This window comes from Podarcis gaigeae, assembly GCF_964106915.1.
Source record: "Podarcis gaigeae genome assembly, chromosome: 17".
Classification (NCBI taxonomy): Eukaryota; Metazoa; Chordata; class Lepidosauria; order Squamata; family Lacertidae; genus Podarcis; species Podarcis gaigeae.
Genome location: NC_139694.1, coordinates 9,438,879 through 9,457,010, shown reverse-complemented (window position 1 = coordinate 9,457,010; position 18,132 = coordinate 9,438,879). Strand labels below are relative to the sequence as shown.

The following is an 18,132-nucleotide window of genomic DNA, read 5'->3' as shown; positions in this document are numbered from 1 at the left end:
ACCTGTTGAAGAGCAGATCTGTTAACATGACAAAAGGGGTTGATGGGCCATCCGAGAGGAATCCTTTGGCCTGGGGAGACAGAAGTTGCCAAGGTGATGGGGTCCTGCCACCTCAGACAGGAAAAAGGAGTCTTGAGCAAGAGTTGCTGGGAAGAAGGAGGAAGCAGAGAAAAGACTGGGATCCATCTTGGGCAGGTTGGCTGAAGGCTGGTTGCACTGCTGTGAGGGACAAGCCCCTCTTGAAATGACCATGCTGGAAGATCTGGCCTCCCTCCATGCATAGGCGTAAATAGGTGGATAAACCATATTTCTTAAAGCTATGACAGTCTCTGCCGTGTCTCAATTCTCCAAAGGGAACCACAGACCCTGGATGAGTGCCTGAAGCCCCATAGGCTCTTGCTACCGCTCAGCAGAGACAGGGCGAGCCACCCAACTTTTGTAACAACATGTTTACACCATATGCTATGTCTACTCAGAAGTAAGTCCCTTGAGTTCCCAGGTAAGCAGGCATCCCAACTGCAGCTGTGACGTGCCACGGGGCAGCTGATACTTTTGCCTTGACAAAAGGTTCTGAAGGAAGCAGCTAAAGAAATTGAAGACAACATGTTTGAAAAATGCAGTCTGTGGAAATGCAGTCTGTGCTAGGAAAGGAACACAAGGTCGGGAGTTGAAGAGAAAAAGTACATCTTCAGCAGCAGAAGCTGCAGGTTATAATTAAATGCATGGGAGTTTGGGCTGGTCACCTGTCCTCACGCACAGCGAACAAAGCCATCTTTTCTTGCCAAGTGTTTGCGTAACCAGCTGTAGAATTTACGGTAGAATTTACAGTAAATTGGCAGGTGATGGGGCACCTTAAAATGGCTCATAGCTTTTCAAAGTAAACACTAGTTGTTTCAGTAGAAACTTTTTATGTGGCCTTGATACCAGAAGTGAACAGGCAGGGAGAGAACATTGTGGAGCGCATGAGAAGGTGTTGCCTGTGTTCCACCCTCCTCTCCCACATTCTCCTTTTAATGCAAAAAAAGTTAAAATGTACACATACACTAAATAGCCAAACTGGCAAGTTTGTATCTTCTTTGGCCTTTAAATACTAGAGTTCGTAGGTCAGATCAGCCTACCAGAGCGCCTGGATCTACTGAATTTTTGTAGGGTTGGTTTTTCCACTGGCTTTTTCTGTATCCCTTTCTTGGCACAAAGTGCTTGGCAGATCTAGATAGTTTATTACGGCCATAGGCCCATATTCAATACATCATACAGCAAAACAGGTATAACAAAATAAAATTAATAAATTAAAATACGTTTAAATCAAGTACATCTCAAACCGTGAATTTCTAAATTCCATTAAAATAAGAACAATATAGCGCTTAAAATATCAAATTATCAGTATAAATCAATATTATTTAGGCAAAATAGTGCTTGGCAGAGTTGCCAGCTGGCGATGCCCACTTTCAAGGATGTGAACATTTCCCCTTTCTGCCAAATAATTTTCATTGCTGTTCAAAAACTTTAACAAATTTAGCATCACGATCATTCAAATTCGATATGAATTTGACGTCCCACCCCGCCATCTTGATGTTTCTCTTCCTACCCTTATTGCATACATTTCCAAATTGCATTTCAAAAACTTAAACATATTTAAACATTTTATCCTTGATCTCAACCCCCCCCCCCCCCAGTTTCCTTCCCTCTTCATCTCCCTTCTCATTTTCGGCTCCTGCTAGATTTTTTACTTAACTATAACATATTCCCCCATTTCAAGGAGAGTTACTCTTCACTTTGTCTGCCCACAAACCCTTACTTTTAAATCGGTAATCCTCCATTTAAACCCATCTCTCCCAAGGATGTGAATATTTTCAACCCTCTGGGTTCACACGTGGCCTGAAATATCGCCGGCACAAGGCCAACGGCGGGGACGACAACACTCTTTCTGAATATACTGAATGAAAGATTTTGTGGGAGTGGGGATGCTAGTTTGAGTGCACTGCTACAATCCTAGGCTCATGCTCGTATGCAGGTGAAAAAGGTAAAGGACCCCTAGATGGTTAAGTCCAGTCAAAGGAGACTATGAGGTTCCAGTGCTCATCTCGCTTTCAGGTCAAGGTAGCTGGCGTTTCTCCACAGACAGCTTTCCAGGTCATGTGGCCAGCATGACTAAACCACTTCTGGTGCAACAGAACACCGCAATGGAAACCAGAGCGCACAGAAACGCCGTTTACCTTCCCACCGGAGCGATACCTATTTATCTACTTGCACTGGTTTACTTTTGAACTGCTAGGTTGGCAGGAGTTAGGACAGAGCAATGGGAGCTCACTCCATCGCGGGGATTCAAACCGCTGACCTTCCGATTGACAAGCCCAGGAGGCTCAGTGGTTTAGACCACAGCGCCACCCTCGTCCCATATAAACATATAAACACATATAAACATGTGCGCTGGCATTCCGACTTAATAACACCCATGTACCTGTCTCAAACACAATTGCTGCCTAAAGCTTGTAGGCACTGTAAGGACGTCTGCAATGCACTAGACTCCTCTGGTTTTAGCCACTGAATTCTGGTGTCTGAATCCAACACAGAGCTAGACAGGCTTAAACCCACTAGAATAGTTCCTAAATCTGTATTGGATTAGAGCCTACAAATTGCTCTGGTCGATGCTGCCACCATTTGGCCTTAAAATGCCACTACATTGACTAATATATTCAGATATATGCTACTTGTGCGAGGTGCTGTTGGGAACACAAGCCCTGCCAAACAAGCAAAACGGTGTTCAGAGGAAGTACTGTAAGTTGAGTTGCTCTCCCAGATCCTGCTGTGAAGGAAATAAAAATGCCTACATAGTACAATGCCATTGGCCGTTAATAAGAGCAAATTAATAGTTAATAACAACAAATATCACATGGAGATTTAAACACTGCCCTGGCTGTCAGTATGCATGAAGAGAGCAAAGTTTTTGTTCATAGAATCGTAGAATTGGGACCGTGAGCGTCCTCTCGTTATTTTCTCCCCTAATTTCTTATATGCTTAATTCATTGAACAACATATTTCAAGATACGTGTGACCTTGTCTTGGTGATCTTGAGTGATACACTCTGCAGCTCTCTGAATTCCCTGCTGCGACGTCACGCGCTGCTCAAGCAACGAGTCTCAGAAATAATTGTTTTCTAGACATTAAAACACTGCTCTTCCAAGAAACCGCTTGTGTGGTCTTGTTGCAGGGTATGGTTGTAAATACATTTTAAAATCTAGTATAATGCAAATAGCATTCCTCCTCCTCAGCTTGCCAGAATCCATCTTCAAAATTAATAATTGCTGTCTCTTGCCAAGATGCTTTATAGATCCTTCCACATACCACACATGCAGGTTATCTTCTGGTTTGTCATGATGGTTTTTTATGGCAGAGTTTTATCGTGCACTTGGGGAATAAGCAAAATGGTTTGCTTTCAAATGTAGTGCATTTCTTCACCAGAAATATATTTTCCTTTACTGAGTTTTTCTTATATGTGGGGAGGTCTCTCCCACCCCAGAGTAGCTGCACATTTTTTCTGCTGCTGCTGGTGAATAGAATAATAGAATTATAGAATTGTACAGTTGGAAGGGACCATGAGGGTCATCTAGTCCAACCCTCTTCGATACAAGAATTTTTTGCCCAACATGGGGTTCGAACCCACAACCCTGTGATTAAGAGCCTCATACTCTGCCAACTGTGCTATCCGCAGTTCACTCAATATACTACCCCCCTTGCCAGCCCACCTCAAGGACGGGACAGTAGTGTAGCCTTTGAATGAGCATGGCTTCTACCATGTTTGCCACCCATCTTAATTCATCCAAAATTAATTGTCCTGGCTTCCAGATCCACTGTATGTAACATAAGCTGCTTTCCATCTACTTCTTACCTCTGTCCCATTTCCCTCTCGCCCTCCCCTGGTGATTGGAGACAGTGGTTCTATCCACACCATACATTCAAAGCAAATTGAACACGCATTTAAAGCACATGGTTCCCCCCCCAAAAAAACAACAACTATGGGAACATGGGAACTGTAGTTTGTTATGTGTGCTCAGAATTGTTAACCACATGAGAGAGAGAAGGAATCACAGTTCCTAGGCTTGACTGAGTGAAGTTATGTGCTTTAAATGTGCATTGAATGTGCTTTGAACGCATGGTGAAGATTTGCCCTACGAAGTTCTACAGGAAGCACTGCAAGTCCTTTCTTTGTGTGCTGGCTTTTAGCACCTAGGATTATAACAATCGTGGGTGGTTTTCTGGCACTTGTTTTAATCTCCTCTAATCTGGTTTTAATTTGGTATTTTATATATAATAGAATCCATTAATTGTTGAGTTGTTCTGCCCATTGGCTATTAGGAAAGAGACAGAGGGAAAGAAAGACCAGGAAATGTTCAGTTAAAACCAGGCAGAAGCATAACGGTGGCTCCAATCCAACACAATTGGCAGGTGCTCTGAGTGTTCCTGTTTTCCAGGGACAGTCCTGGATTTACAGAAGCCGTTCCGGTTTCTGATTTGATCCTGTAATGTCCTGCTTTTCCTCAGGACATCCCTATTTCCATTGGAGAAATGTTGGAGGGTATGGAGTTATGCAACCCCCGAACCAAGGAGATAACTATACAACCTTTAGAAGACATCTGAAGGCAGCCCTGTATAGGGAAGTTTTTTTAAAAAAAGTTCATTATATTTTTATATATGTTGGAAGCCATCCAGAGTGGCTAGGGCAGCCCAGTCAGTTGAGGATGTTGTTGTTGTTTAGTCGTTTAGTCGTGCCTGGCTCTTTGTGACCCCCTGGACCAGAGCACGCCAGGCACTCCTGTCTTCCACTGCCTTCCGCAGTTTGGTCAAACTCATGCTGGTAGCTTCGAGAACACTGTCCAACCATTTTGTCCTCTGTCATCCCCTTCTCCTTGTGCCCTCCATCTTTCCCAACATCAGGGTCTTTTCCAGGGAGTCTTCTCTTCTCATGAGGTGGCCAAAGTATTGGAGCCTCAGCTTCAGGATCTGTCCTTCCAGTGAGCACTCAGGGCTGATTTCCTTCAGAATGGAGAGGTTTGATCTTCTTGCAGTCCATGGGACTCTCAAGAGTCTCCTCCAGCACCAGAATTCAAAAGCATCAGTTGAGGATAGAGGGGTATAAATATATTATTATTATTATTATTATTATTATTATTATTATTATTATTAAGGGCATCCCTATTTTCATTGGAGAAATGTTGGAAGGTATGAAATGGAAAATGATCTACAACACAATAAATAGCAGTAAGGCTTCAGTCCTGTAATACTTATCTGGGAGCAAGCCCCATTACACATAGTGGGACTCCCTTCTGAGTAAGATAGCACTGCTTGGCTGCAACCCTATTTTCTGGAGTAAGTTCCTTGAAAGTCATCAGCACCTGCTTCTGATTCAGCATGCATAGGCTCTTAGAGGGGGAACCTGCCTCCTTCGCCACTCCCATACGGTATTTTATACAGAGATAATACTTTAAGATCTGGAAGGCTTGGTAATGGGCCTAGAAATGGAATTTACAAATATTTTTTCCAAATGCACATTTCTACACATCCCAACCAGATATTATGTGCCGGCAGATTGGAGGAGAATCACTCCTCCGAAAGAACAATTTAAAACAAAATGAATTATTATTATTATTATTATTATTATTATTATTCATAATACTATCATATATCCTCTCTCCTACCCATCTCCATTGTGGGCCACTTGCAGTTACCCATTTTTATGACTATTTGAAACGTAAAATTTAGCGATCCCCTGCTGCCTGGATGCAAATAAAATCCCACAATTAAAAGCAGACACCGTATATTTCTCCCTCTCTTTATATTAAATGTTAATTAAAGCTGCATGGAAGGCAAGTTGAATGTATTTGGGTTGTGGCGTCTTGTCCTCAAGACCTTCGGTGGTTTCTAGAAGGTCAGGTGTTCTCTTTCCCTCTGTGCCCCAAGGGGTTTGCAAGATAATTCTTAGTGGGTTTCCATGTGTAGCCAGGGCAGATCACTGGCACCTCGGGGGCAGAATCAGCTGTTCGCTTGCTTTTCAGATGGTAGTAAAAGGTAAAGGAAAAGGACCCCTGGATGGTTAAGTTTAGTCAAAGGTGACTGTGGGGTTGCGGTGCTCATCTTGCTTTCAGGCCAAGGGAGCCAGCGTTTGTCCACAGACAGCTTTCCGGGTCCTGTGGCCAGCATGACTAAACCGCTTCTGGTGCAACAGAACACTGTGACGGAAACCAGAACGCACAGAAATGCCATTTACCTTCCAACCACAGTGGTGCCTATTTATCTACTTGCACTGGTGTGCTTTCGAACTGCTAGGTTGGCAGGAGCTGGGAAAGAGAAACGGGAGCTCATTGTATCGTGGGGATTCGAACCACCGGCCTTCTGATTGGCAAGCCTAAGAGGCTCAGTGGTTTAGACCACAGCGCCACCCGCGTACCTCTAGTACACATGGCAGTACTAGGTTTTTTTACTGACCAGTCCAATGTTCCCGGTGTTCGTGGGAAATTCTCAGCAATAATGTACGCAGCTGCCCTGGGTCAATATTTAGTCCCTGGGAAAGGGTATAAACTTGCTGCAACTCTGCTGAAATGGCAGGTGGGCGGGCGGTTTCATAAACACCTTACTACTGGGGCTGGGGAGGGCCTCAGGTCCATGAGACTAAGGGTTAAAATGTCCAATGCTTTTACAGGGACAACTTCTCAGAAGGCACCAGCGCCAGTGCAGTCATTTTGCCAAGATGGAAAAAGTATACTGCGGCACACAGAAGGCTTCCTCTTTTGCAGTGTCTGCTCCCTTTCAAAGGAGGCACAGCCACCTGCTGCCCGGTTTAATCTGAGAGGAGGAGGCAGTTTTTTCCTAGGAGAATGTTACTTTACTTAGGGAAAGTTCATGCACTGCGAAAGAACACTTTCCCCTTTTAAAAAAACGAGCCCCACAAAATTCTGAAACTGGCCCACAATGATTTATCAAGTAGACGTTTCTGGGGGAAATTATCCTTCTCCTATCCTAAATCAGAATTTCCTTTATAAGCAAAATGCTCATTTGGCTGCAATATACATAGGACTGGGATTCCGGTCAATTATCATCAAATTTATTTTTTTGTTAATTGTTGCTTAGAAATGATAAAAATAACTATTTGCAAGCAGTCCTTGAAGCAGCATACAAAGCTAATACTGCAAACTGATTACCTATTATTTGATGCTGATCAAGTATTCAATGAAGCCGAGAATGCTCTAGATATATATTTATATTAAGCATTGGTGCAAAAACCAGTATATCAGCTGTGTCTGCTTTCCGCACACCTTCCTTTCACGACATTCGTGAGGCTACACCTTCCTTTCCAGTAATATTCTCTCTCTTCTCCATCCATAAAATAAACAAAAACAGCTCGCTCCAAAAGGCAGCAGGAGTTTAAATAAAACATAACAAGCCCTGATAGTTCATAGCAGGAGGGAAAAGGATGCCATGAATCGGTGCCAAGCTGTTTCCATTTAGTGTGAGTGATTCTGCCTCAAGACTGGTGCCAGCCTCACTTCCTCAGTTGGGGGCATTTGTTGGATCTGGGCCCAGGGTTTTTAATTAAAATGGGCTGAGGTGTGGCACTTGGGGCTGTGCCCTCTGTCTTCCGGCGGACCAGCTCCCCTCAGACAGACAAGTTTTCCTTAATTGAGGTAATCCTTGGCGTCGTGTGAGCACAGGAGCTGATTCCTGCTGGGCTTTGGGCCTTGACATTTTCCAGCTATTCCCACACTCCAAGAGATCGTAAGCTGGCATTCTGCCACCAGAAATCTCCATATGGGAAACGGCCAAGATTAAATACATTTTTTCCGCGCCTTATTGACAGGAGTGAAGTTAAACAAGTTCTCCGCTTTTCTAATTCTTCCTGAAAGGGTTGATTGGCACCTAGATTTTAAATTTGCCAGGTGTCCTTAAGTTTGAGGGTTGCCCCCACAGTTTAACAACTCCCCAAGTGTTGCAGCTGCCTAGAACGCAACAGAGATCTTTATGTTGCAGTGCTTTTTAGCAGGGAGTACTGAGGTGGGAATAGGGGATGTGGGTGGCGCTGTGGGTTAACCCACAGAGCCTAGGGCTTGCCGATCAGAAGGTCGGTGGTTCGAATCCCCGCGGCGGGGTGAGCTCCCGTTGCTCAGTCCCTGCTCCTGCCAACCTAGCAGTTCAAAAGCACGTCAAAGTGCAAGTAGATAAATAGGTGCCGCTCCAGTGGGAGGTAAACGGCGTTTCTGTGCGCTGCTCTGGTTCGCCAGAAGCGGCTTAGTCATGCTGGCCACATGACCCGGAAGCTGTACGCCGGCTCCCTCGGCCAATAAAGCGAGATGAGCGCCGCAACCCCAGAGTTGTCCACGACTGGACCTAATGGTCAGGTGTCCCTTTACCTTTAATGAGGTGGAAACATGCAGCCACCGCTATTGGGCTGGGTGTTCGTATCATGTTAATGCACGTGCTGCCGTGAACTCAGTGGCAACTATAGATGGTTAACATACATAAATGAATTCATCTAGAACAAATTATTACTTCTTGCATCATCTTCATCATCCAGCCACAACAAAAGGATGAGCTGAGAGTCTATTTGCATGGTGGTGGTGGTGGGGGATACACTGTTCCTCTCCCTTAGTTTCCCCTCGACTCACGGATTTTATTAATTTTTAAATTGCATTTATTACCCTTACCTTTCCTCTAAGGAACTCAAGGTGGTATACAAGGTTCTCCCCTCTCCAGTTTATACTGTCTCTGTCGTCTTGCCTGTCTTTGCTGCTGCCTCTTTATGCCTCTTCTGGTTCTGGGAGGCCAGATAAGAGGGGAGCGGGTTGCAACAGGAAGGGGAGACACCCTGGTGTCTTCACCAGCCTGCCTCATCTCTGCCTCTTGGTCCCCCTCTTTTCCAGCCTCTACTTCTGCCTCTGATTGTAGACTGCTCTCTGCCCCATCTTCTCTCTGCTCACTAAGCCCTGTTACCTCTTCAGCTTCTGACACCAGCTCTTCCCAGTCTTCTTCCTCTTATCCCTCTGACTAGTCATTATTGTCCAACCCCCTGGCTCTGAGCCTTCTTCCCCTGGGAGTTCCCTTGGGGGGTTCCCCAGCTGATATCTCCCAACATTCCTCTGCATCCAGCCCATGACAAACCATTAAAAATGAAGGGGAAATGTGTGTGCGTCCTATGGGGTGAATGCAGGCTTTTGCTGAAGCCTGGAGAGCGAGAGGGGTTGGTTGCTCTCCAGGGCTATCAGCAAGCCATGGGAGGGCTTCGCGGCTTCGCGCAGCTCTCCTACGGCTTTTGGAGAGTTGCCTGCATGCCAAAGCGGGGAAGCCCGAGCTTCCCCCGACCCCAGCCCCCAGAACAGGCAGCTCTCCGCAAGCCGTGGAAGCCCGGCGCTGGGCTTCCACGGCTTGCGGAGAGTTGCTGCATGCTGAAGCCTGGGCGCGCTGAGCTCAGCGTGCCCAGGCTTCGAGCTTCCCGCAGCTCTCCGCAAGCCGTGGGAGCCTGGCGCTGGGCTTCCATGGCTTGCGGAGAGCTGCCTATTCTGGGGGCTGGGGTCGGGGAAAGCTCGGGCTTCCCCCGCCCCTGCCCCGCGCCTGGGGAAAAAATAAATTTCCCCCCTTTATTCCCCCCCCAAAAAAACCCAGGTGCACCTTATGGGCCGGTGCATCCTATGGGGCAAAAAATACGATAATTTTTTAAACAAATTATTTTCAAAAAATGCTTTTCTTATATAATAGTGTGGTCAAGTATTAGCTGGATTTTTTAAGGTGCATTTGACAATTACCCCATTTTTATGTGAAAATATAATAAGGATAGCTGGTATTTGGAGTCTGTAATGAGCTCCAGTGTTAGTTCCCACTTGATACCTTATTCATGTACTTCAGCTGAAAACCTCATTGAGATATGAATAAAAATGTCATACTTAACCTTAAGTATTCCTAGCCTAGCTCCTACATCAACAGAAATAAGCCATTGTGTCTTTTTAATCAATTTTTTCTCCACAGTTGGGAATACCCATTATCCCCTCATTACTATGATTGGGGACTAACTGATCCCAATGCCCATTAATAAAACCCTCAGATAAAAAAACCCAAAAAACGTGCATATGTGTAGGTACACACAGATGTTACACACACACACAACACAACACAATGGGGAACGTGAGCCAAAGTACCACAGAACAACTAATGATTTTATTATAGGAAAAATAATCAAGGATGAAGCGAAATGTTTTGGCATTTGGCATTTGCCAAGTTTGAAGAGGTCTTCTAGGAATTATTGGCAGTCTGTGGTGATTAAAACAGCAAGCGAAAATGACCCGCGATGCCATTATACAATTGCATCACCGTTGCGCGGTGTTCTAACCAGAGCAGATGTACTTGCGCACATCAATACCCTGTCAATTAAAAAAAAAAAAAAGGAAGACTAGCAAGTCACACATGTGCAAATTCTGAAATGGTGTAGAAATCCTCCCAAGTTAAATTGGAAGGCAAGTGAAGTTGGGACATATGGCAGAGCCAGCTGTGGGGCAAATAACATAATGGGCCAGGGCAAACAGCTGCTCATCCTTGCAGATTGGGGACCCCCTATTCTGTCCTCTAATCGAGCATCATTGTGTGCACTGGCAAACCTCTGCCATGCACAGGTGTGTTACAGGTGTGAGAGAGGATCGTTGCTGCTCCCCCTGTCTCTTATACTCGGAAGGTTTTGCATTCTTCGAAGGCATTATAAAGACAGCTGTGAACCTGATGATGAGGGAGGGCTCCTACAAAATGGTGCCTCCAATAGTCTTGAATCCCTTTCCCTAAGCACGCTTTGGAGGCACAAATTAGGAGTCCATTTGTTCCCCTCTAAAGATTCTTCAACTCGCTCTCAAAGGAAAGGATTTCCTCTTTTCTAGCTAGTTCCTATTATGTTTCACATCCAGTTAAAGAAGGACACAGGGCACCGTGAACTTCTCCTGCAGAACTTTGTGCCCCTTGAATGGCTGGGCAAGAACACTGCTGGAGCCTTCTGAACTCCTCTTGGTTTCAAGAGAGGTTGCACAGGAAACCTTTCTGGTTGATTTGAATCCTATTAATAATACTCTGAATTCCTTCTTTGCCCCCGGCGGCTTCTCTTTCTGTGTGTCTCCTTTTTCAAAGCCAAATTGTTACATAGGTTTAATGAGACGCGTCTTCATTGAGGGCTGCTACCTTTTCTTGCAGCTTTGTGTGTTGGAAGCATGTTGGGAGGACCTTTGTTGGCTATCCAAGCCAGCGATTGAACCCTGATGGGCAGATCTGCTGGCATGTCTTAGAACAAACACATACAGATATTTCTGCCTGAATTTAACTCTTCATAGTCTCTGCCTGCCTGTGTCAGCAGCTGGCTTGCCCCCAAGTTTGCACATAATCCTAAGTGACAAACCATGGCTTAGCTCCAGGTATAGTGTGGCAGCAGGAGGACCATGAGAGGAGCAAAGCAGCAGTGATTTACTCCCTGTGTAGCTGCATGCACACACATTCGCATTTACCCTGGTTTGGCTTAGAGTTATGTGTAAATGAGGGCAGTGTACCAGAAAAAGTATTTTAAAAATAAGATTACTGAAATATCACTTTTTGCCTTGTATTGATGGTAATTAGTCTTACCAACAGATGCTGCGGAATAGAGGAATGAAGACTTTCCAAGTTGTTAGCGGAGTTAGCATTTCATGTCTTCAGTGTAACTTTTACCACCGCGCAAGAACAATTATTTTCTTTTTCTGAAAACCCTGCAGGCCTTTGGTTGAAGATCAACTATTGAAAGCGGAATCCTCTTGGATGTGTCTGTTGATATCTCTAGGGCATTTTTTTTTTTTTTTAGTTGTCTTGCTGATAAAGACAGTTGTCTTAGTTTTGAAAGACAACTTTGCTGATGTGATGAGAAAAATCCTCCTCCATGGGTCATGTGGGTTGTAATGCACATTATTCTGAATTTATTTTGCTTTCTGCTTGTTTCAGGATCTGGGAATCTCCCCTCCTCCTGGCTGCCAAGGAGAACGATGTCTCTGCCATTCAGAAGCTCCTTGCCAGCCACAGCTGCGACATTCACGAGAGAGGTATGGAATCCATGCTTCTCATCTTGTCCACATTGCCTGCTAAGATAAAGCACAAGGACCTTGAGGGGAGGAGCAAAAGGGAGACAGTGATAGAAAATGAGTTCTTGGGTTGAAGGAGGCCAAGGATGGCTTCAGATGTGGCAGGAGGAACAGGAAGTATATATGCCATGTGGTTCCTGGTCCTCCTACCGCAAAACAAACTTGATTTACTTATATACCGCTTAATGCCAGAATAGGCTTTGAAGCAGTTTTCAGCTATAAAAACCAATGACACAAACTGCAAACACCCGTAACTACAATACACAATATAAAGTTTCACATCTCCTGGTCAAAACACATCTGAAGTAGCTGCATGCCCAGGTGCCCCCATCACTTGACTGCCCATCTTAAACAGTGAAACAGTGAGACATGGCAACTTATATTTGGGTCAGATCAGGCCACAACTTTATTGACTACAGATGTAAGAAATTTGGCAAAGGCATTGGGTAGAACCAACCATTTCTGGCCTGCCTCCCGGGAGGAATTAATTTTGGGGTCAACTGGAAGCGAGGGAGTTATTGACCTACATTAAAAATTAACTCCCACAATGGATTGCACCTGGGGAGTGCTGTGGCCCCTGGGTGTCCAGATGGAAGCAGCTCCTCTGGATCCCTTTAACAGGATACCCCATTCTTTGAGAGGCAGGCAGAGGCTACAACCTGCCCTCTGTCCAAGCGTATGCCTACCCAATGCCTAAACCGCCAAAGCTGTGATGGTAGCAATATCCATAGGGCTGCAGCCAATTCACCAAGTGGGAAAATGTCAACCTGGTCCTGAATATGGCGACCAACAATGTCCATAGTAAGGTTGATGAAAGCACAATGCACCAAACAGACAGGCAGGGAGGGTGGGAGAGCCGTCAAAGAAGTGGTAGTTGACATAGGAACGGGCCACCTTTTATTCCCAGAGCATGGACCCAAGAGAAGCCCTATTGGTCCGCCCCGTGGGAGTGGCCTGCCCCCATGTCTGCTCGCGATTTGCTAAGTTTGTGAATCCTCCTGCTGGGCAGCAAACTAGGCTCAGGAGCCTTGCCCACCACCCATGAAGTGACCCAATGGGACCTTCATCCCCAGATCATGGCAGGTGGGAGGAGCACTGGCCTGCAATAGTGTCTACCGGCAAGGGTGAGCTGACTTCTCATAACTTCTGTGAGCGCCTTCAGCAGGCTGGCAGAATTGACAACATGTGGCCATATATTCTCTATATCTGGTGGTTTCTCTAGGTGCTGTTGGGGAGACAGCTCTTCATGTAGCTGCCTTGTATAATAGCTTGGAAGCAGCCCAACTCCTGATGGATGCAGCTCCGGAACTAGTGAACGAGGCTATGACGTCAGAACTTTACACAGGTAATTATTATTAGAGACATCCATATCCTGCAATTCAGTTTTGCAATAAGCTCTCAAAGCGTCTCGCAATATAAATAAAACAGTAGTGAATAAAACATCAACAGTCATGAGATCTATTAAATATAAAACTAAGACAGCACTCGGAACAAGTGATATTTACTATAAAAATGTGTCTAAACCAAAGCCAGAATGGGGTCGCCAGATCCATAACCTGGGCCCAGAAAACCTTCCCCTCATGTCCATCTCACACCCTTGTCCTCGTGTCCTCATGCCCTTGTGAAGGCCAATGTTAGGTGGAGCCAATGCTTCAGATCCCAAGGATGCAAATTTAGGAGTTTGATCATAAACAACTATTTATGAAGCAATACATTACCATTGTCTGTGTGTAATAATTTAGTTACGTCTGACTTGGAACCATCGGGAGATGGTGGACTCTCCTTCCTTGGAGGTTTTTAAGCAGCGGTTGAATGGCCATCTGTCATGGATGCTTTAGCTGAGATTCCTGCATTGCAGGGGGTTGGGCTAGATGACCCTTGGGGTCCCTTCCAACTCTACAGTTCCATGACTTTGCCCTGCATGGGATACATGTTCTAGGGTGCATATTTGGTTTTTGTGGGGCCATGTTGCAGCCCGGCAGGCCAGGCTAGTGTTCTGTATGAATTGAGTGTGCATCCTAGAATAGGAGCCCATATTAGGACTGGTGCTTTCAAACTTGTTCATGAATGACCTGGAAGTTAGGGGTTAGAATCATACAACTGTAGAGTTGAAAGGGACTGTTCATTCCAGCTCCTTGCAGGGCAGGAATATTTTGCCCAGTGTGGTGCTCAAACCCATAATCCTGAGATTAAGAGTCTCATGCTCCACTGACTGAGCTATCAGAGCTGGTTAAGGTCACTGATAGCTGCTCTCCCAAGGTTACCATGTGAACTTCATGACTGAGATGGGATTTGAACTTGGAGCTCTATGGTCCAAGTCTAATGCTGTCCAATATACTTGACTGGCATATAATAATAATACTTTGCATTTATATAATGTAGATGCTTGAGGAATTTAATTGGGCTTTGCAAATTGCATGATTCATGCCTCCCAGATCAATGCATAAATTGGAACAAATGGCTGTTGTTTTTAGAATTTAATACTATTGAAATTTCTGGTGGAGTTCTCTGCTCAAAAAAACATTCAAATACATTTTTTTATATATATAGATAAAATGCTTAGTATGTGAGGAAGCCCATTCAAAAATACAAATTTAAATGAGAGTTTTCATGTGGATTTTTATTTAAAATAGCATTAATATGGAAACAGGACAAGAACAGACTTATAAATGGAGGTAGGGACCAGAAACAGAATGATCTTCCAATCCCTTTAATATATAGTGTTACGTCAATAAAGGTTTGAGAATCTAAATATATAGTTCTTTAAGGTGTTCTCAAAATGTTTGCAAAAGCCCTACTGCAAAGATTACTTCAGGTACTCTTAACAATGCAACCCTATGCATATCTACTCAGAAGTAAGTCCCACTGAGTTCAATGAGGCCTGGGATGCAATCCTTGAATAGAAATATGAGAGTTGCACTGTTACTCCAAGGTTTGCAGCCTAAAGACTATAACCTCAAAGTGGGTCAGTATAACAGCAGGATTTGAAACAGGGATTTCCCAGCCAAGCTCTTAGCTACAACATTACACCTGTTTCCTCTTTGATGAAATGGTATTGGATAAATTCCAGATGGAATATAATAGCAGCAGAAACAGAGTCATCAAAGCACTCTTGAATATAAATGGTCAGAGGGAGAATATGAGCTGCTTAATTTATCGGTAATTAATTTTGCAATTGCATTTGTCATTAAAATCAGCATTCATCAGCATTGCCTCAGGGGTTCAATACCCCTTTCTTCTGCAGGTAACTCAGATGAGCTTCTCTGAATGTAATCACTTTTAGTTGATGTCAGGCTTGTGTAAAGCATAACTTGCTGTTGTTCATCAATTATTTGCCCACAAACTAGCTGGATTTGTGGGTCCCAGTTTTCATTAGCGATGCCTTTCTAGACTGGAGGAAATGGAGAACCTTATGTAAGCAGACATTTGTGTATTTCAGGGGAGACAGCTCTTCACATAGCTGTGGTGAACAAAAACCTAAAGCTGGTGAAAGCTTTGCTTGAGAAGGGGGCAGATATTAATAGCCCGCGAGCCACTGGATACGTCTTCAGGCGCAGAAGTGACAACCTTATCTATTTCGGTATGTTTGGAGTCTGGATACTCTTCCCCTCACATTCTACTTTTCTGTCTGGAGGGATGTTTTTAATGGAGAATTCTGTCACACGGGTCCTCACCGACAGCTGATATGCAAATAGACCTCCTCAGTAAGAAGTGAGCTGCAGTCTAGTGTCTCAGCCATCAATGGCCCACATTCTGAGTTGGCAATTATTTTGGAAACCAGTATGTTTGAGGTGTTATGATGATGGAGATTCTGTCTGTGGTGTTTGATCTGTGAAGGAGCAACTCACACCTGCATACCCTCCAACTTTTCACTGATGAAAATAGGGACGTCCTATTCCATCATCCTAATCATCATCATCATTTATTATTTATTCCCTGCCCATCTGACTGGGTTGCCACAGCCATTCAGGGCAGCTTCCAACATATATAAACACATAATAAAACATTAAACATTAAAAAAGACTTCCCTATACAAGGCTGTCTTCAGATGTCTTCTGAAGATCGTATACAGTGGTACCTCAGGTTACATACGCTTCAGGTTACATTCGCTTCAGCTTACAGACTCCGCTAACCCAGAAATAGTGCTTCAGGTTAAGAACAGTTTCAGGTTAAGAACGGACCTCCGGAACAAATTAAGTACTTAACCCGAGGTACCACTGTAGTTACTTATCTCCTTGGCTCGTGGGTTGCATAACTCCATTACCCCTAATGTTTCATGAAAATAGGGACGTCCTACCATAGCATCCAACATTTCTCTTATGAAGGAAATGCAGGGCATTCTGTGATCAAATCAGAAACCGGGATGGCTTCTGTAAATCCAGGACTGTCCCTGGAATTGGAGGGTCCGCACCTGCCTGATCTTGCGAGCATGAAACTGGCCCCAGGGTGACCAAAAGCAAAGGAGGTGAGAACTCTTGGCGTATCTTTTTTTAACAGTTGCGTAGAAGAGGGAATTCCATCAGGTACAGTTCTGCTCACCCTTGCTTAACAAGCTCACGAGATAAAGTGGCTAGACTTCTTATTATAGAAGACAGGAGTGGTTCACAATGGACTGGTCAGATGGTGGTCTGCTGCGACCCACTGCTCCACTGGTACTGAGCACTGTTGCTATGGGGGGAATCCACTGGGGAACCTTGGTTGTCCTCCCCATAGACACCTCCGCAATGATGGTGGCATTAAAATATCCTGTTCTTCTTCAATAATAGAGAAAAAAGGAGACCAAAAGAGAGAGATTAATTGAAACTGTCTAGTGAATCAGATCGGTAGTTGGGTTCCTGTTGGGGAACCTTGGTTGTGTGGACTTGGAATCCATTTGGAGATCCAGGCTGGGGAGACTTCAGGAGATGCTGTGGTTGCTGGTTCTTCCTCAGGGCCGAACCAAGGTAAACAAAGAGTAATATGGTACAATCAAGCATGCATTGGAATTAATGTCAAGAATTGGGCACAGCTGGTCATGAATATAACACAGCCCAAGGCAGATGAGGGCAGTGCACATTTATATGGTGTAAATTGTACTCCAAACACCCACCTGCATTATCTCTGTTTTTGGATTAAACCACAGAGCCTAGGGCTTCCTGATCAGAAGGTCGGTGGTTCGAATCCCCGCGACGGGCTGAGCTCCCGTTGCTCGGTCCCTGCTCCTGCCAACCTAGCAGTTCAAAAGCACGTCAAAGTGCAAGTAGATAAATAGGTACCACTCCGGCGGGAAGGTAAATGGTGTTTCCGTGCGCTGCTCTGGTTTGCCAGAAGCGGCTTAGTCATGCTGGCCACATGACCCAGAAGCTGTATGCCGGCTCCCTCAACCAATAAAGCGAGATGAGCGCTGCAATCCCAGAGTCAGTCACGACTGGACCTAATGGTCAGGGGTCCCTTTACCTTTACCTAAACTGGTGTTATGCTCATACTGCCGCAGGAGGCAGAAAGGTGCCAGAGACTAAGAGGCCACTTAGAAAGTTGACATATGAGATTGGAGCTTCCTGGTTCTCAGATAAATGGGACTTATCTGCCCACAAACTTGACTGGTGTTATTGGCCGTTCTGTTGCCCCAAGAAGCTGTCATTTTAAGGAGCGGGGTGAGCTAGCTTGTCTTTAGCAGGGCCTTTGAACACGCTCACTAAACTCCCAGGATTCTTTGGCACTGAAAAATAAAGAAGTAAAGGACTCCTGACAGTTAAGTCAAGTCGCAGACGACTCTGGGGTTGCGGCGCCCGTCTCACTTTACAGGCTGAGGGAGCCAGCGTTTGTCCGCAGACAGTTTTTCTGGGTCATGTATCCAGCATGACTAAGTCGTTTCTGGTGCAATGAAACACCGAAACCACGTAAATTTGTCTAAAACCAGTGTGCATAGAGAAATTTGGTATTTGAAAATTCTGGTATGAGTTGACCAGAACCTCAGTTCCTGGGCCAAAATGTGGATCAGGGCTTGGCTAACCAGCATCTCTTGCAC

General features: G+C 44.9%; 1 protein-coding gene across 1 annotated transcript in view; it reads left to right on the top strand.

Moving 5' to 3' along the window:
* Positions 1-18,132, top strand: part of LOC310834713 (transient receptor potential cation channel subfamily V member 6-like) — a 73,073-nt gene that overhangs the window by 28,608 nt on the left and 26,333 nt on the right. Inside the window, exons 2-4 of the mRNA XM_083718855.1 lie at positions 11,989-12,086; positions 13,348-13,470; positions 15,565-15,705. Of these exons, the coding sequence (XP_083574981.1) occupies positions 11,989-12,086; positions 13,348-13,470; positions 15,565-15,705 (362 nt within the window). The remainder of the gene's footprint in view (positions 1-11,988; positions 12,087-13,347; positions 13,471-15,564; positions 15,706-18,132) is intronic.